Source organism: Macadamia integrifolia, chromosome 1, assembly GCF_013358625.1.
Source record: "Macadamia integrifolia cultivar HAES 741 chromosome 1, SCU_Mint_v3, whole genome shotgun sequence".
NCBI classification, from domain to species: Eukaryota; Viridiplantae; Streptophyta; class Magnoliopsida; order Proteales; family Proteaceae; genus Macadamia; species Macadamia integrifolia.
This window is the reverse complement of record NC_056557.1, coordinates 33,683,775-33,703,192: the sequence shown is the minus strand read 5'-3', so window position 1 is coordinate 33,703,192 and position 19,418 is coordinate 33,683,775. Positions and strand designations below refer to the sequence as shown.

At 40.3% G+C, this 19,418-nt stretch overlaps 1 protein-coding gene across 6 annotated transcripts in view; it reads right to left on the bottom strand.

Annotated features, from left to right (window-relative positions):
* Nucleotides 1–20: 20 nt before the first annotated feature.
* LOC122084640 (protein furry homolog-like) overlaps nt 21–19,418 on the bottom strand; it is a 34,699-nt gene continuing 15,301 nt past the window's right edge. For 5 of the 6 annotated variants that reach the window (XM_042653074.1, XM_042653057.1, XM_042653066.1 and 2 more), the window contains 9 exons: nt 14,014–14,115; nt 13,469–13,826; nt 13,265–13,378; nt 8,819–9,453; nt 8,461–8,651; nt 7,563–7,785; nt 5,186–5,305; nt 3,614–4,387; nt 21–3,333 (listed from right to left, as the gene is read on the bottom strand). In XM_042653074.1, the coding sequence (XP_042509008.1) occupies nt 277–3,333; nt 3,614–4,387; nt 5,186–5,305; nt 7,563–7,785; nt 8,461–8,651; nt 8,819–9,453; nt 13,265–13,378; nt 13,469–13,826; nt 14,014–14,115 (5,574 nt within the window). In that variant the 3' untranslated portion in view covers nt 21–276. The remainder of the gene's footprint in view (nt 3,334–3,613; nt 4,388–5,185; nt 5,306–7,562; nt 7,786–8,460; nt 8,652–8,818; nt 9,454–13,264; nt 13,379–13,468; nt 13,827–14,013; nt 14,116–19,418) is intronic. The other variant, XM_042653082.1, reaches the window with a different exon arrangement.

The window sequence follows — 19,418 nt, the reverse complement described above, 5'->3', positions numbered from 1 at the left end:
TTGCTTACTGGTCTGTGTTCTTAGCCAACTACAAAATTGTTGGTTAGAAGCATCTCAAACTAAATGTTGGTGATACATAGGATTATTCTCTTGTGAAAATATTAAATACAAGGGAACCTCCCATATCTACAGAACCAACTGCTAACACCACCACCAGGGTGAAAAAAAAACAATACAAGGGTGGTGGTGGTGGTGGTGGGGGGGCGGGGGGAGGGTGTGGGAAGGAAGGCATGATACATACAGGCATGATGTCAGATCAGGGATATCAAAATGATACTATTGGTTCCCAATGGTGGTCACAAAAGGTACAAGCCTTCTATAGTCCCTCCTCCGCCCAAGAGCACATGAATCAAGCACCCGACCAAGAATCAAACGTGTATTCTGCAAAGCTACCTCTCGAGGTGACGGACCTGAATCGATTGCACCTCCCTGTGTTGCTGGTGCTAGGCCTACCCCAAACCCTGATCCCATAGAGTACTGGAGTGGTCCACTCCTAGCCTTAAAAGAGCTTTGAGGAGCAAGCATCTTCTCCTCAGAATTGCCAAACCCACTCTCAAAAGAACCAGCCTCGTGAGGATGTGACCCTGTCAAGGAGCTACAGCTCTGCAAGAGTGCTTCCAACACACTCAGCGCTTCCCAACAGAGAGTGCTCTCCACTAGCTGTGATACGATCGCATACACATGAGGACTCTGGGCAGCATCCATAGTTGTGTGCTGGAACAACGCCTTGAGTATGAGCAATATCACACGCTGATATTCTATTGGACCCTTCTCCAGCACCCTCAGCAAGTGCCCAAATGCCAGAGCTGAGTGCTTTGGGAACCACTCGGCACACAATAATGGCGATACACAAGAAAGCAGGTTATCAGTTGTCGTGATCTTGCCTTCGGCATAAAACATAAATACAGTCGCAAGCTCATATAGTGATTTTGCTCGACACCAAACTGCTAAGTTGGCAGCAACAGAACAAGCCTCCTGGTACTGCTGTTGTAGTGGTGAAGTAGGAGAGTCCTTGGTGAGCTGCAAACACATCCAGGGAAGCAAACCTGTGATGTGCATTAAAAGCCGTGTCTCAGCATCCCCAAATATAGAGTCACATGAATGCACTGTCATTCGAGATAACACCTCAATCGAGGACCCATGGCTCACTGTTGACATAAGCCCCTTCAGGACAAGAGGTTGCACCCCTTCAAAGATCGGAACTTTCCCATTTTCTGGTGGTGGCTCGTTGCCGTTCCTTGATTCCATCCGCTGAAGATCCGATGACTCACAGCCAATTGTATCAAGCTCATCCCTGGGCATGCTTGAGAGAAGCACATTCTCTGTTGTGCTGTCCCGGAATGATAACCTATCAATTACACAGGCAAAGAGCTCTAGCACTTGGCAGTACATATGCACAAAATCAGTGTGCATCATAGCTACACAGCCCCAGAAGAGTTGGGGATAAAGAATTACTTTCTCTGGTTCCATATTCTCCACCATCACTTGCAAAGTTAACAGAATCTCCATAATGAAGCCCAGAACAGATGGCACAGGGTTCCCGAGGCACCTGTGAAGGCACCGAAGTAGGGACACACAATTGTCACTGGTGACACTGGGTCGCAATGCACGATAGATTTGGTGCGAACGGCATGCAATGTGCTTAGATGTGCACTCCATGGCCCACTTGAGTGCCTCTGCCCCCCAAGTCTCCTGGAGATCTCCTTGGAAGAAAATAGCATAAACCATGCTCTGCACAAGGGCCGACAGAAGGGCTGCACTTGGGAGTTCAGTTCGAACAACTGTGGGGTCCTCATTCTCCCACATCATACTTCCACGCTTTGACTGCACATACTTGATCAGGCTTACAACCTGCTGTTTGTTCTCTCCATCATTATTCTCAACCTCATACAATTCCAAGTGCCGGCCCGCGAGTGAGTATAGCAGATTAACAAGCAATTGCTGGCAGTGCTCTAGCACAATGTCTTCTGAGCTATCCATTGACACAAATGTGACATGGAAGAGTGAAGGAAGGTGCTCACGGAAATCCTCATCATTCTCATAAGCAATCTCTGCAAGTAGAATCAATGCAATATCAGCATGGGTTAGTGAATGCTGCTGGTGCCCCTGTAATGCTGATTGAAGCTCTCCAGCATTGACCCCATGCACCATATTACCAGAATGCAATGCATCATCACCAGAGTTTGGCGTGTCAATGACATAGTCACCACTGTCTCGAGACACATGGCGGCTCCGCAAGCTCCCTGTTGAGCTACGAACCCCCATCAATGGCCCTGACATGTTCACCATTGCTGGAAGGAGTTGCCCAGACCGCCCAGAAGCAACAGGAACTACGTTCATTTCTGGAGGCATTGGACTCAATGGACCTGAAACGCTTCGGCCTGTCAAACCTACTGTGCGCCAGCTCAGGCTCCCGCTCGTGTTCCTAAGAGGACCATCAAGAGAACCCCGCACAAGCAGTGGAGACATGTGAGGTTGGGTGTCCACAACAGATGCAATTTGAGTTGCTGTGGGCCCTTGAGAGAACTCCAATATAAAATTCCCACCTGCATCAGCCTTCGGTCCAACTGGTTCCACACTGTCCTCCAGCATCCGCTGAGCCAATTGGTAAACCAAGTGATCAATTGTGCACTGTGGACATATCCGTGCAAGGTATAAACTGACACGTTTGGCAACTGAGAAGTAAGTTGCAAATGCTCCACTTATTTCAGCAGAAGTGTTAGAATCACAATCTTCAATCCCTTTGGTGATCAAGAAATCAAGGACAGGACTAATGTTCCTGGGCTTGCTTGCAATTGTGCTCCAAAGCTTCTCAATTTCATCAGGGAACTGGTCCCCATGCCGCCATGTCACATAATAAAGACTTTTTAGTAATCTTTCACTCCACCCTGAGTCCTTGAGCTTCCAGAAGTTGAGGTTCTCAATCCATGGAGCCATGCATGTCAATACCTGATGCTGAGCAATTATGTCCACAGCATCAAGTTGCCGCTGCATGATCTCCTCGCACAGAAGCTGGCTCAGTTCAGGATGATCTTTGGCAAGTTTGCATGAGAGTTTGTATTGAAACTGTTGGTAGGAGTCAGGGAGGTTGCCAACAACAGCAGCTCGATAGCGTCCTGCACCCTCAGTACCCTCCTCAGCCCACTCACGGACAGAAAGTGTCTCAAGCATCTGAAGAGCATCATCACGTATGTGTCTTGATGGGTCAACCACCTTGTAGAGTATCAGGCTCAAAAGTCTCTGGATTTCACATCTTGGGATTTCTTGGCGCATGTAGACTTCAGCAAGCACACTGAAGTAACCATCAGCTATTGCAGCATCTGAGTAGTAGCACTGATGAAATTGCAATTAATTAGCCCTTATCAGGGAAAGAAAAAGAGAGACATTATATTTATTATAGAAAGCAAGCCAAATACCAGGTAGAATATAAAGGATGATGCTGGTGCTTCACATCTAAATGCTATTAATTAGATAAATAATATGTTAACTAATATTTTGGGTTTTATTCTGTCCAAGAAATTGTGTATCAAGTAGACAGCCCAGAGTACAAACTACAAGCAACTGGCATGTCACAGTAGAGATGTGAAGCACCATTGCAACTGAGAAGGAATACCTGATCAATACAAGCAGGAAACAGGTCCAAATTTTTCTGTAGAAGATTCTTCAGGGCTGTTTTAGCTAGAGAAACACGTAGGTGAGCACTCCTATGCCGATCACGGCCACCAGTAGTACGCCCTACCTCTCCTGTATATTTCGCATAGGATGGAGTCCTAGGATCAGCGGGTGAATAGCCAAAAGGTACCCTGGGTGCTGGCTCAATGAACAGACTGTTAACCCAAGAAATTATGCGCCCACTCATCTTTCGTGCATTATCATCAAAACAAGGTCCATATAACAGTGAAGCCATGGCATTCATAGACGCCCATTGAATTGCCTCAACTTGCTCACTCATTTCCTTATCAAATGAAATTTTGTCAACAGAATCCTTTGAGCGGATGTGCTGAGATGACTTATAACGCTCAATCTCACGACGGTACTCACTGACTCCATCTTGACCCAACATACTTCCAGTGTCATCACACCAAGAGAGAAGAAGATCGAATAGTCGCTTTCGACTTCTGATATCAAATTTCTCTGATTTTGAGTCCACAAACTCAGGGGCCAGTGATCTTAGAACTGATGCCAACGCAAAGCGGAGAGGTTGCATTTCTTGAAAGCTCTCACTAGGTGCTGTAACAATCTGCTTAGTTGTTTCTTCAATGAACTTCAAATAGTGAAGACGGAAAACCGGCTTTCGACTCAGCATTCCTGGCCAAATATTCTCAGCAACAGTACGATATATATTTGCAATGGGAACACGGAGTTCCTCCCGACGGGTTTTTTGACTCTGCATTGATATAGGTGGCAAATTTCATTAACTTGTGAGCCTAAACATAACATCATTAAGGAGAGTGTTCTCTGTGGGGGAGCGCAGCCTCTGCCAGTGCTTCCCAGTCTGTCTCTCTCCTCTGTCCATATAGGTCATTTCACATGGAGGGGAGGGAGATAGACTGTGGTGGAGGCTGCGGTCCTCCACAGGGAACATGTATTCCAATCATCAAAATGGCATAGAACACACACACACACACACACACACACACACACACACACACAGACAGAGACACCCCTCCACCTGTGTCCACACCATAGCTAAACTTCCAACATATGGCTGAAAAAGGTCAATATGATCAAAATTTGTGCGTACTTTCAATGTTTTTGAAAATTTAGCATGTAGGTTGACAGAAAAATATAGCAAATGTTTTTGTATAATGTATTTAAAGCCACAAGTATGCTTTGAATTTGGACCAAACTTTGGATACGATGAAAGCAATACGTTTAATAAATTATTACAAATATTAAGGGAGTCTAATAAAAACTGTGCATAGATTCCATCAGTTCATTGAATAAAATAAAATAAAGAAAATGTCCCTGGTTTAGATAAGACATTACATCATGAAAAAGTTCTGGTGTTGTATTCCACGAATAACAGAAAATAGACAAGGCCACTGAAGCCACAAATGGAAGGAAATACATACAGAACCTGGACTACAGATACTATATTATATACGCAGCAGACAACCCTAAATTAACATCTATCTCTCAGGCAAAAAAATAAAGCCATTTTGAGCATTCAAATCTTATATACCTTCCACTTTGGTTTTCCTTCTGTCTCCAATGAAACCTCTTCAACATAAAATGCGAGCTCACCAAACATAATCTCACAAACTTCCAGATGAGAGTGTCCAAGAGCCATGGTTGCTGCATGCTACAATAGGTAAAGGAAAAGAAAAAAAATCATCAACCACATTCTAAGGAAAGGGGATAAAAAGGTGAAATTACTCGTTTTGTTTAAATTATTTCCAACGTTTTCAGAAATATAGCCTCCTACTACTGATTTAATTTCCAGCTGCAATCTTAGAACTGGAACAACCAATTGGCAAGAGAGATGATAAAATCCAATACAGAGAAATCCAACAAATGATGAACAGATGAAGAATCTGAGTACATGTACAAGTGCATCATTTTGCCATCGATAAATCATATTCATTGATGGGTAGTGTGGTTAAGGAAGCTAGGCGGTGTGTGTGTGTGTGTGATTATATGCTGAAATAAAGTAATAATGTTGAGTGTTTTACAATTGAATAATTTAGGTAGAAGTAAAAGCCACCAGTACTTTCAGGCTTTCTAAAAACCATAAATGAAGAGAAATGTAAAATTTTTACCGGATTAGAAGCATAAAAGGTAGCTAATACTCTATGCAAAATCCAGGAAAGCACAAGGGTAATCAACTTATCAACATCCAACAAGTTCCTCTCCTAGTTTACATCTTTGTTTAGTGTGGTAGATAAGCTCCTGTCAAGTCTCACTGATCAACTAACAATTGTTTCCAAGGCAATATTTTAACCACATGCCATGGGAACTCGCAATTTCTCATCAATAAAAGAAACATTTAAACAGGGCACAAGAGTTTTTAGCATCTGAATTGCATCCTCCTTATCTAATTCAGCACAAAGCACAGCATGAAGAATAAATGGTTACAATGCTGATCAGCTAAATTAACTCAGGATCGGTATTGACCGATCCGTTATCTACCCAGATTCAGGCAATAGAAAAAAAGGATTCGTCGAATCAACCTTGACTCAGCCATATCGATGGAGTTGACCGGTCCCACTCTATAGGAATTGGCCTTAACTAAATGCAACCTAAGTTTCTTGACAGATTGTCAGTCAGTCTTATGAGTTTGTCTTTTTGTCCGGTGAAGCTACTTCAAGCTGTAAATCACTTGAAGATTGGATTTGATGAGATCCAGAGAATTGGAGCTTTGGGTTTTTTAACCCCAAGTGAAAAACAGTAAACTGAACTCTAGATCTAACTTTTAATGTCGGGTTTTACATGAAAACTGTCATTTTTTGCTCCAATTTTCCAGATCCATAGCTGACGAATTGGATTTGTGAAGATTGAAGAGTACTTTCTACAACAACAACAACAAACTCAGCCTTAACCCAACTAATGGGGTCGGCTACATGGATCTATACAAAACAAAATAGAAAAAGTCCAAACAGAAAAATGGGAAGGATAATATGGAAAGATGAGAGTATGAAGATGTGGATAAGAGGAAAAACGCATTGCCCAGCAAGTTAGCAAAATCTCAGCTAAATGAGGTCGGCTACATGGATCCTTGCCCTCCAATAGGTTCTATCCGAGGTCATACTTGGGACAGGACCGAGACTTTACATGTCTTTCCTCACCACTTCTATGGTCATTTGGGCCTGCCCCTAGCTCTTTTGGCTCCTTCAATCTGAAATTAAATGATACTCTCTCATCCAAAAAAAAAAAAACCCCCATGGAATGGCTTTAAGAAAAAGGGGGAAATGAAATTCCAGATATTAATTTTGATATCATTTTTGCAAAACTAATTTTTTTTTTTTTCATATTTTCTGGTTTTTGAGATTTTTTTTTTCCAGAAATTTGTGGAAACATTTCCAAGGCCAATCCCACTTTTGGCCCAAACTGGTTGACACATGGATGATACTGCCAATATCAGCCCGAATGAACTCGGGATTGGATTGGTATTGGTGGTGAGTCTGGTGACTGATCTGATCCCACAACCGAATATCTAAATCTTCAATCCTATATGTGGCGCCCAAAACTTAATTGCGAGCCATTTGATGATTCTGCTATAATATAACCCACTCCAAAAACCAATCCAGATATCTATAATCATTTGTGGCACAACCTTCTTTTTGAGCAACCAGTAAAGGAGTTCTGACTTCTCTGAGAGAGAGAGAGAGATCTAGTAGTGAAAACAACTGAGCAAACTCACTTTTTTGGAGGAGAAGGAAAACTCCATTCCCCCAGTTGTAGGTACACATGGGGCTATTACAGTCAGCATTCTATAGTTTTCACCAAGCCAAGACATAACAGAGCCTCACTCATTCGAAAATACGGAGTCATCGCTATTCCAATCACAATGAAGGATAGATTGAGACTGACGAAACAAAAAAATCCATTTTAGAACTTACCACGTGTGCTTCAGATCCAGATTTTAGCGATTGGAAAATAAGACGATAGAGATCTTTTGCTGCTGCTAAGCTCCCAATTTCTCTACTATCAGGTGGACAAGAGCATGCAAACATCGCATACATGAGCCATTGATCCAACTTGTTTTCAGCATCCTGTGATTGATAAGCCTTCCCACCTAATTCTACAGGTGTAATAAGAGCCAAACGATGTGTAACTTCCAACCTGAGAATTTGAAGACAAGTTAGATTCCTGATTTCAATTTGAAACTAAAACAGCAGGACATTGTAGAAGCATCATATCTCCCCCCTCTCTCTCTCACTACAAAATGAAAAAGTACCCATTTCTTACATGATTTATAAATCTCCTTACAATCATTTTTATAAAATTCTCATAATAAAAGAGACCCAATGAAATTGTAACAGACTATTTTCTTGCCAACAAGGCAAATACGAAAACACATTTAAAGTATGGACATATTTCTTTGACCAGTTTAATGTACATATGGCCTTAGAGAACGGTATTGTGGAATTTACTATCATATGTCGTGCTTTGGGACTTCATAAGGGAAGGAATAGAAGGGTTTTAGAGAAAATTTGAGAAACTTCCCTAGAATTTGTGCTAATGTTGGCCAATAACTAATTAAGTGGATGTTGGTCTTTAAAGATTCAGTTGAGGTAGATAGAATTTAATTTTCTTCCAGGTGCTCGAGACTTCTGATCCCTATATCAATTGTAATTATGCATACTTTATGAGTAATAAATATAATTGTTGTTCCCAATAAGAAATTAATGGAACACAAGAATTTTTCTGTCAAAACGGCAACGGACATTCAACTGTTCAAGAAACACATATAGATGTAGGTCCCATAAATATGCATTTAGGTCAAACTTTCCTTACTTAGCTTCCTGAACTGAACTTGGACAAAGTTCACCAGCATATTTGACAAGCTCACTAAGGCAGCGAGTCCATCTGTTCTTATCAGTGTCAATAATGGATTGAAGAGTAACATCAGGGGGAACTGCATCTGACTCTCGTCTCATATCATAAGGGCGGCCAGAATCCCAATAGCAGCTCTGGACAATGTCATCCTGTCAAATTCAGAGGAACAATTTTGAGGTTCACAACTAGGAAATTCACACTGCTCACGACATTCCTCTAAGAAGAAAAAGGGATACTGTTTTTACTTTTTTTTTTTCCTTTTTTGCAGGGGGGGGGGGGGGGAGAGGGGGAGAGTACCATAAGGATAAAAACATACCCCATTTTCTTCAAGAACATCAATTATAAATATTGGCTCTGCTTCATTTTTCAATTTATAATCAGATGAATCATTCAGATAGAAGTCTCTTATATCTTTTATTAGAGCCCGAACACAGCGCAGTAGCTCCAAAGCCGTATGTCTGATTTGAACATCCACAGAACTAAGAAATATCAGACCAACAGCATCTATCTCTGAAGCACGAAACTCAATCGCTTCCATGGAATGAGAGGAAGTCAGTATCTTCTGGACTTTATCATTTCTGTTCCGCACTCTCCCGGAATCGTGAACATTACTTTGTAGCTTCTCATCAGACAAACAAGCCCTCCAAAAACGCATTAGTTCCACGAGGCGTCCCAACGATGTCTGAATGAGAAGGGGAAATTCATCGGGAAGCCGAAGGATGAAGTTGGCCATCCCTCTCATCACTGCAAAGCGTCTATGGGGAAGGTCTCTAACAATACGATTCAGCACCTGTACTGCTTCTTCTCGGACGCCAGGGTCTATACTTATGCCATATTGAGGGATTATTTCCGTGATTTTGTCACTTCGACCTACTTCTTCAATCAGGTAGGGTATGCACTTCAGCACCGATCTGAACAGATATCCTTGAGATTTTTCCTTTGTGACAGCATCTGGGAAGTGCATATTTTGTTTGTAATAGATCATCGTCCAAGAGGCACATCATGAATTACAATTTACAAACAGCCCCAGACATGTAGAGAACAAACAACAAAAAAAGGGCATACCCATTGCACAAGGCTCCCGCCACTGCGGGGTCGGCTACATGTTATCACATTTAGACAACAGTGACAAAAATATATATATATATATATATGAACAACAACAAGCCAGCAACAACAAAAATAATAACAATAACAATAACATCCAAGAGGCACATCATGAATTACAATTTACAAACAGCCCAACACGTATAGAGAAAAAAAAAAAAAAAAGTGCGTACCCCAGTGCACAAGGCTCCCGCCTCTGCAGTCTGGGGTCTACATGTAGAGAACAGTGATAGTATCACATATAGAGAATAGTGAGAAAAATAAACATATATATGAACAGAAAGTCAGTAACAATAACAATAATAATAATGGCCTGTCCTAATGTACTTTTGCCTAATAATAATAATAATAATAATAGCACCAATAACTGAGAAGTTACTAAAGTACAAGTAAGATAAGGGATAAACCACAACTGAAACATAAATGAAAGTAGCAGTTATCCAAAGTCCAAAACATCTATCATCAGTGACCGAAGACCTAGTCAATCAGTTTTTGTTTTTGCAACAAATACTATAAGAGTTAAGCGTCCTTGACTTAAGATAGGTGGAGGGTTAGCTGAGCATGAAGCAACCAGGAGAATGGGCAAGTGAATCAAGGAAGCATGGAAGGACCTCTTAAGTTTTTTAAATGTCAATGCAACTTATAGAGGAGCAAATAGAAAACACCTTGGTTACTTAAAGGGAAACAGAAAAAATTATACTGGTGAAACAGTTGACAGTCCAATAGGCTGAAATTGATCTTTGGGTAGTTATATTATAAGTTGGGCCTTTTGTTTTTTTTCGGTTTCATTGTAATGGGCCTGATTAATAAGCCCAAAAAGTGGGGATAATGTTAGTGCACATGATTAGTAGTTAATGTCTTGAGTAAGATTAGAATACTCAATAACTAGATAAAGTTTTGTTTTGAGCTTATTTACTATATTGAGTGTGTTGAGTGCGATTAGCAGTCCTTTTATGAGTCAATTTAGGAATTTTAGAAGATCTTTCTACATGTAATACACCTCCCATTAGTTGGAGATGATTGGTGTTGTTGAGCAGTGCATATGGGATTGGTATCCCATACCTGATTTCTTCCCTTAACAATGCAGTTGCTTCTTTTATCTCAAATCTACTGATTTGATCATTGGGTCTACTTGCATCTAAGATTCAAAATCTAGATTTTCAAATTACACTAATTAGTATCAGAGCTAAACCTAACCATATATACCATGGATCATACTACAACGACCACCGATGATTAAAGATGTAGTTCTCCAGTTATCATTGAAGAATCGCGATTGAGGAGCATAACTAGAGAAACTATGAATAGACCTTTGTATAGCTATATTATAGGATGGGCCATTTACATTTTTGGCTTTCATTGCAATAGGCTTAATTTATAAGCCTATAAAGTGGAGATAATTAATACAGGGGATTAGTAGTTAAGCATTTTGTGTTAGATTAGAATACTTGATAGCAAAATTGAGTTTTGTTTTGAGTTTATTAACTTTAATGAGTATGGAAGTGTTATTAAGATTCCTTTTATGAGTCAATTTAGGAATTTTAAGTCTTTATATATATAATATACACCCACCATCAATTGGAAATGATCCGAGTGAAGAAACGAGTTTCTTTAAAGAGTTTTGTTGTTGTTATACAAGACTGGTACCCCATACTTGATTCATTCACTCTTCTGTTTTCTTCTTCCTCCCAAGCAGATCAATCTCATCTCTTTTCCCTCTCGTCATTGATTTGGGTCCTATCGGTTTCTCTACTGCTCTTCTCTTCTCTTCTTATTTCTTTCTCATTCTCTCCTTCTTCTTTACCGATTCTGGTTCTATTTGATTTTGTCACAAGAAGAAAACAAGACATAGGTGAGGGCAACCACTGACTCCTTCACTATTCGCAATCATAGGAGACGATTTAAGTAGGTTAACAGATATGGCTCTGGCCTGCAATGTGTTGCGAGGTTCTAGGGTAGTGAAAAGGATTTGATGGACTCCTATTTCATATTTGAAGAAAATACCTTCGGACCTTGCACATGCAGGAGCCTAGTGCACCGGGTAAACCCTTTTTTTTACCTTCATTTTCTACAAAGTTCAATGAGAATGCAATTCCAACTTTGGCACATTCTAAAAAATTTCAAATGTATATGGAGTGGAAAGTCAACCTTGTGAAAAGCCATGAGAGCTGGTAACAGCCGCAATTCTAAATTGAGAGTCCACTTTGCTTGTATGTCGTGGCTATCCAATGGAAAGATGGCCTCTTCAATATTCAGGGCCTCAAATAGGGAGGCAATCCTAGTTCAGCAATCCAATGGTTGAGAAGTTCCTCAAGAGACTAGCCACTAGGAATAGGAGTCACATGTATTTAGGGATCGAATAATCTTGATTAAATCCACATTTGCAAGCCCCCCAACATATTATATGTCTGTTACTGAGGCTTGTACAATAATTAAAAAAGAAGATATAACAGATTTCTTGCATAGTTGTCAAGGCGTCGCCGAGGCGTCTAGGCTCTTTCTTGGGTCCAAGGTGACGGAACGCCTTATTGACACTTCACAAGTTTACATTGATTTACGTTTATTGCTTTGTTTTTCTTATGAATATGTTTATATTATATCATATGCTTTGTTTATTAAATGTTGGTTTTCTCATATTAGGCCAATACTAGCATGGACATCGAACTCTAGATCATTTGACAAGATTTGGAATGCCATGTACTTCGATGTATACTCCAAGCTTACTTCGGTCCCTGGTCGCCATGTTGTGGACTCCTCTAGGAACCGGCTTATTATTGCTTCTTGAGGTTGTTTATCTTCATCTCTTTTGTCTCCCCATCCCCCCCTAGGGATGTAGCCCCCTTTGGTTGTGCTTTGCTCCCCTTGGAGCCTTGATTTCCCCTTTGGGGCCTTGTATATTCCTCCCCCACTCTGTCTCCCTTGTTATTATATTTATTATTCACCCAAAAAATACTAGCATAATTATATTATATTGCATTGATTTGGCTTATATATTGCATAAATACATAGTTATATAAAATTTTCATTGCTATATCATAATGCATGTTGAAGGTGCCTAGGCAGGCCCCTTGTTGCCTAGGTACCTCTCCAGCATCTTGGGTCGCCTAGTCACCATGACAACTATGCTGTCTTGGCAACCAAAGACCATAAAAGACCATCTAATCAATTGGGAAATTTTGTGCCTCCTAAGGGAGAAAGATGATCTTGGATTGGATATGGGTAGTGAAAAGAAAACTTCCCTATTGGTGAAGTGGGTATTGGGTTTTCATGGGGTATTATGGGGTTCTTACAACAAGATTAGATAAATGTTATCAGTTTTGACGTCTTTTGACCAAAGTGCTCCATCTATTGCCAAACCCTTTCCTTCCTTAGGCACAATCAAGGAAGTCCCAACAAACTATGTCATAATACCTTCTCAAAATCAATTTTGGACACCACTATTTCGGCACTGGAGAGATTGACTTTTCTAAGATATACTATCTCTAGAGTGCAAGTAATGAGTTGCTTTGAAAAACATTGTGGTATGAAAAAATAATATCATCCCATATCCATTGGACAATACCAGATCTTGTTACAATGTTAGCCATTTATTACTAATTTGCAGTCCATGCAAGATCTCAGGAATCATATTATCAATTTTGGAAAATGATATTACCTATGGTAGTCTTTGAAGAAGTAAGAAGAGCCTGACTGTAGGTTCTGTGGCAAGACCTTAAAATTGACTCAATTGCAGACTTCACCTTTGGAATGTAGTGTTCAATTTCATGACCTTCAATGTAAGAATCCAAGAGACAAGTTAAGGACCTCTACAAAAAGGGGATAAAAATAAGAGCTTACAAACACAGCAATCCTTCATTACCTTGGAAAACTTTTAGACCAGTATCCTGATTTGAAGGAGACATGACAATTGCAAGCAAAGCACGTAGGCCAATGACTTTGGCTTCACTTAGACTATCCGGCTTCAATAATTCCAGTATCATATGGTTCATGGAAAAATCTAGGTTACTTTCTGCTATTGTCACACAGAAATCAACAAGTTTATCATGCTGGACATCCTGAGTTAGCATTCCTTTCCTCAGAAGCGTCAAAAGTTGTGAGGTCACACTATCTAGGTAGTCCCATACACGATTTCTGGGTTGGTAATCTGCATAAACATTCAAATAAAATCTTACAACCCGATGAAGGCAATCCAAGGCCATAAAGCGATGGTTCTTGTCCTGCATAAATAATAGCATTACATCAGATTGGTAAATAAGAGAAAGGATGAAGATATATAAATTCAACCCTTGTAAACTGACATAGCAGCAAGGAAAATAAGAGCTAACAACAAATTTAAAGAATCACATCAGCATCGGCCACAGCTGTTCATCCTCTGGGCTGTCATGTAACACATCATTAGCTTACCCTAAGGTGCTTGTAAAGATGTTCCATGTGAGAACCAAAGATACTGTTGAATGTTTGAGGATCACCAAGACAAAGAAGAATGGTCACCAAAGGGTACCCAACCTAGACAAAATAAACATATTTGCTCAGGCAGACAAATTTACATCAATAAATGTCAACAGGAAATAACTAGGTACAAGGAAATGTAGCAAAAAGAGCCATATATTTAATTTCTGCTACTATATTGGACTGAATCAATGGTATGGCTTCAGAGAGCACAAGATAAACCAAAGCTTTTTCAAAATAAAAATAGGCGAGGGTGGATTTCACCATCCCAGGTAAGACAGATGAATAAGACAGCTAACGTGCTTTAGGGTTGATGCAGGATAAGTTCAGGATGGAGGGTAGGACATGAATACCGCGTGAAAACAACAAAGAGCATGATCTTGCAAAGAAAAATCATGATGAAAGGCCAAATATGAGGCTATGTAGGATAGTAAATTATGCTTTTCCAACTACACAAGTATCATTCACAGGAACAAAAAATATTTATATATATATAGATAGATATATTGTTAACAGCAAAACTAGGGTAGAATGCTTGAATGGCCAAAGAGGTCAATCAAGCCTTTTTATAACAGAGCAAAGAAAGCCAAAATTACAAGTATGCTCCCCATCCTAGCCGATTCTCATTAATTAGAGTTGGTGGGAGGGGGAAAGCCCAATAATGCCCTTGCGGCACATATTTCAACACTCCCCCTCAAGTAGGAGCATAGATATCACACATGTCTAACTTGACTAAACAAGGATGAAACAATTTCCCTACTAATCCCTTAGTGAACACATCAACTAACTGATCACCAAACTTCACAAAGGGAACACAAATCAATTCAGCATCCAACTTCTCTTTGATGAAATGTTTGTCAACCTCCACGTGCTTGCTAGAATCATACTATACTAGGTTGTGAGCAATACTTATAGCAGTTTTGTTATCACAGTAAAACATCATGGGGAGATAAATAGGAACACCAATATCATCTAATAATGTGTGTAACCACAACAACTCACAAATCCCGTAAGCCATGGTACGAAACTCTGCTTTAGCAATGGATCTAGCTACCACATTTTACTTCTTGTCGCACCAAGTGACAATGTTTCCACCCACGAAGGTACAATAACCCGAGATGGATTTTCTGTCAGGAGATTCAGCCCAATCAGCATTTGTATAGGCTTCAACTCTAAGATGATCATGAGGGGATAACAAATACCCCTTTACTGGAGTTGACTTCAAGTATCTCAAGATACGTAAAACTGCTTCCATATGGGATGAATAGGGATCATGTATAAATTGACTCACCAAATTGATGGCCACAACAATATCAGGCCGTGTATGGGAGATATAGATCAGTTTAGCAACCAACTGTTGAAAATGCCCTTTGTCAATAGGTTCACCCTCGTTTTCCTTGAGCTGGGTACTAACTTCCATAGGAGTATCAAAATTCAGAAGGATGACAACCCAATAAACCAGTCCCAGATAATAGATCGAGGATGTACTTCCTCTAGGATAGAAAAATGCCTTTTGAAGAACGAGCAACTTCAATCCAAAGAAAGCACCTTAGCCTTCCACTATCCTTTATTTTAAACTCTCGGCCAAGAAAGCCTTTAAGGCAACCAATCTCAGTACTATCATTTCCTATCACCACGAATCGATGTCATCCACATAGACAATAAGCATAGTAATTTTGTCACTAGACCATTTTATGAACAATGTGTGGTCAACATTACTTTGTTTATACCCCACAGAGGTTATTGCCTTATGAAAACTCAGACCTTGCCCTGAGTTCCATCACTAGAGAATCCTAGTGGAATGTCCATATAAATTTCCTCATCGACCTCTCCATGGAGGAAAGCCTTTTTCACATCAAGTTGTGGGAGATCCCATTCCAGATTTACAGCACATGAGAGAAATACTCTCACAGTGGTCAGTTTCAAAATCAATTCCATATGTCTGAGTAAACCCTTTAGCCATAAGCCTAGCTTTGTACCATAGTTGTCAAGGCGTCACCAAGGTGACGACTTAGAGTTCAGGCAATTTTTCTGGGGCCTAAGCGACAGTAGCCTCATTGCACTGCATGTTGCCTTGTGTTTTGGCACTTATTTAGGCCAAATATCATTTAAGTAAATAATTTCATTTATTTAAGATATTATTCATAAATGAGCAAATATCCCCTATTTGAATCCAATAAAAATAGTTTAAAAATAAAATTCCAAAAGGATAACAAGTCAACCCCCCAGTCCAAGAACAAAAAACTGGATTTTGGTTATAGGGGTGATTTTGAACTTTTAAATGCTGAGATTTTTCTCAATTATGAAAAATTTATAAATCTTATCAAGTTAAAACTATACTAAAAACCAAATGATCTTTTGTTTTGATATCCATAAAATTATTTTCATTCAGATGATTTTAACAGCATTCACGCACTTTAAAATAAGTTTGACCGGAGCATAACTTTGTCATTACAACTCAGATTTAAGTAATCTTAGTGATGGAGAACCTTTAGGGAAGAAAGGGAAATCAGAGTAGAGAGGGGGAAAAAGGAGAATCACACTCAACACATTCATTCAATAATCAAAATCACTCTCTAAATCTTCAATCAATTACAGCCAATATATAGGAAAATAGGAACATGAAATTAGAAACTTAACTGAAATGGAAACTAGCCTAAACTAGGAAACAACTATAAAAAGGAAACCAAAGCAAGGAAGTAAATCCTACTCCTACGTTCAAGTCTGGAAAATAAAAGCATGAAATAAAATACTAAGTAAACTACTAATTTTATTTCCAACCCTTGTTGGACCAAAACCCTGGGTTGGACCGGTTCTTCTTGGCTCTTGGCTTCCAAATCCGGTCATGCTAGTCCAACCAAGAAAGGGCAGCTGTATCTGCATCAACTCTCCTCCTCTAAAAAGAACTCGACTCTGTCGAGTTAGGGAAAGGACCGAGGAGACCGTCTGAAGGAATACGCTGAATGAGGAATGATCCCACCTTCTTCTTGAGCTTAATTTCAGGGAGATCTTTGGCAGGATGAAACTTCATAGTCTTGTTGGCATGCTTGAAGGCATAGGTATTGGCATAGCCACAATGCTGTACTTTCTTATCAAATAACCAAGGTCGACCAGGAAGGATATGGCACACCTTCAGAGGGAGAACATCACATTGGACTGTATCCTTAAATCCACCAATAGAATATGTGACTAAGCACTTATCTGTGATTTTGAGATTAGTGTTGTTCACCCAAGAAACCTTGTAAGGATTAGGATGTGGTTCTGTATTCAATCCCAGCTTACGAACAGCGTCTTCAGAGACAACATTAGTGCAACTGCCTCCATCAATGACCAAGGTTTGCAACTGATCATTGCACTTCACACGAGTCTGAAAAATACTACTGCGGCGCCAATCTTCATTTTCAGTGGCCTTCTGAGTGGTCAACACATGACGAATGACATAAAAAGGATGTTGGTCTTCGTCACTGAGAGTGTCATTGACTTCACCTGTTGCACACTCTTCTCTCAAATCAACTGTGTCAGAACCAAGTTGCACTTCGGGAATATATGGTATAAGAGAATCCTTATCAATAAAAGCAACCAAACGGCTGGGACATTGAGCACTGATATGTCCAAATCCATGGCATGAATAGCACCGAACTGTAAATTTTGAAGAATCAGAAGGTTTATCTAAACCACGCCGAGGGGGTGAGTATGGGCGAGTAGGCCGTGAAGATGACATTTCAGAGACATGTCGAGGTGGAGAATACGGCCGACTAGGTCGTGAAGAGGCCATAGATGTAGCACTAGCCTGTGGTTTGCTAGAAGACCTCTCTTGGGTAGGAGACTGTTGCCAAATGGAACTAGTACCTCGCGAAAAAGTATCTGCAAAATTTCTCCGATTATATGAGCGTTTCAGACTTTCCTCAACCTGATATGCTACTTGTACGGCGTCTTCCATGGTAGGTAGTCGACTAGATGCAAGGGCAGCACTAAGTTGAGGGTGCAAACCATTGCGAAATTGGGCCACTAAGACTTCTTCATCCCACTCAAAGTCAGAACGAGTGGCCAAATAATAAAATCTAGCAACATACTCTTCAACGGTTAAATTCTCTTGTTTCAACTGTGCAAACCTGAGATGCATGCGTTGCTTATAATCAGAAGGCAAGAATCGCCGATTCATGATTTCATACATTTCAGCCCAAGTAGTGACCAAACCAATGCCTCGGGTTCGGTTCTGTTGTTGTTGCTTGATCCACCAGACTCGAGCCATGCCTTTCAGTTTGGCCTCTGCAAATAGGATCTTTCGAGCCTCAGTCAATCCGTACCATCTGAAGAATGTATCTAAGCTGTGAATCCAGTCAAGGTACAATTCTGGATTATTATTTCCATAAAAATCAAGGACATCCAATTTTGCTGCTCTCTCTGTTCCATCATCATGTCTACCAGTCCCATATGGTGGTGGAGGTGGTGGTGGTGTATGATGTGGTGGTGGTGGTGGTGGTAGTGTTACTGGAGGATCCTGTGGAGTGGTGTTGGAAGAATCCCCAGATTGAATGGGACTCTTTCCTTTATCTGCTGCCACCAAACGATCAATAGAAACTAGTATGGATTCCACCATTGTTTTTAGGGACGTGACCATGTTAGTGAGAGCATCAAATTTTGTATTAGTTTCTCCTTTATAAGAATTCAGTTGCTGAACAACTTCACTATTGGCTACCATGGTGATGATTAACAAAATAGCACTCAAGAATATATGGTAGAATAGTAAATTATTTTTTTTTTTTTTTGAAAGGGCAGAATTGCAATTACTTGAGATTCAAGTAAACCACAAAGGATATCAAGTGTGGGCAAGGAGCTAAATGTAAATAAGGAAAAAATGAGGGATAGAAGGAATTAATAGATAAAAGAGGGGTAATGGGGGAAAAAAAAGGAAGTGGAAAGAGAAATAAAAAAAATGGGGTGTGGTTTTGGATTACCGACAAAAAGGAAGTATCGCTCCTTTGGAGAAGTTGGAGACTGGATTGGAGAATTGAAGTGGGCTTCTTCCGCTAGCAATGGGAGCAATTAGCGGTAGGACTTGAGGCGAGACACTTCAGGGGTCCAACAGAAACCAGGTATGCGTCTCTCTCTGTTCTACTTCTTCTTCTTCGTCTTTTCTTCTCTGCGCCTCTTCTTCTTTTCTTCTTCTGTATTCGTTCTTCTGTTCTTCTTCGTCGACTCTCTTCTTACTGCTCCTTTTCTTTTCTTTTTTCTTTTTTGCTGCTGTCGGAAGGAACAGAGGAGGCGGTAGGGCAGGGAGGTTTTGGGATTTTTTTTTTTTGCTGCTGTCGGAAGGAACAGAGGAGGTGGTAGAGAAAAAGGGGGCTCGATTCTTCTCC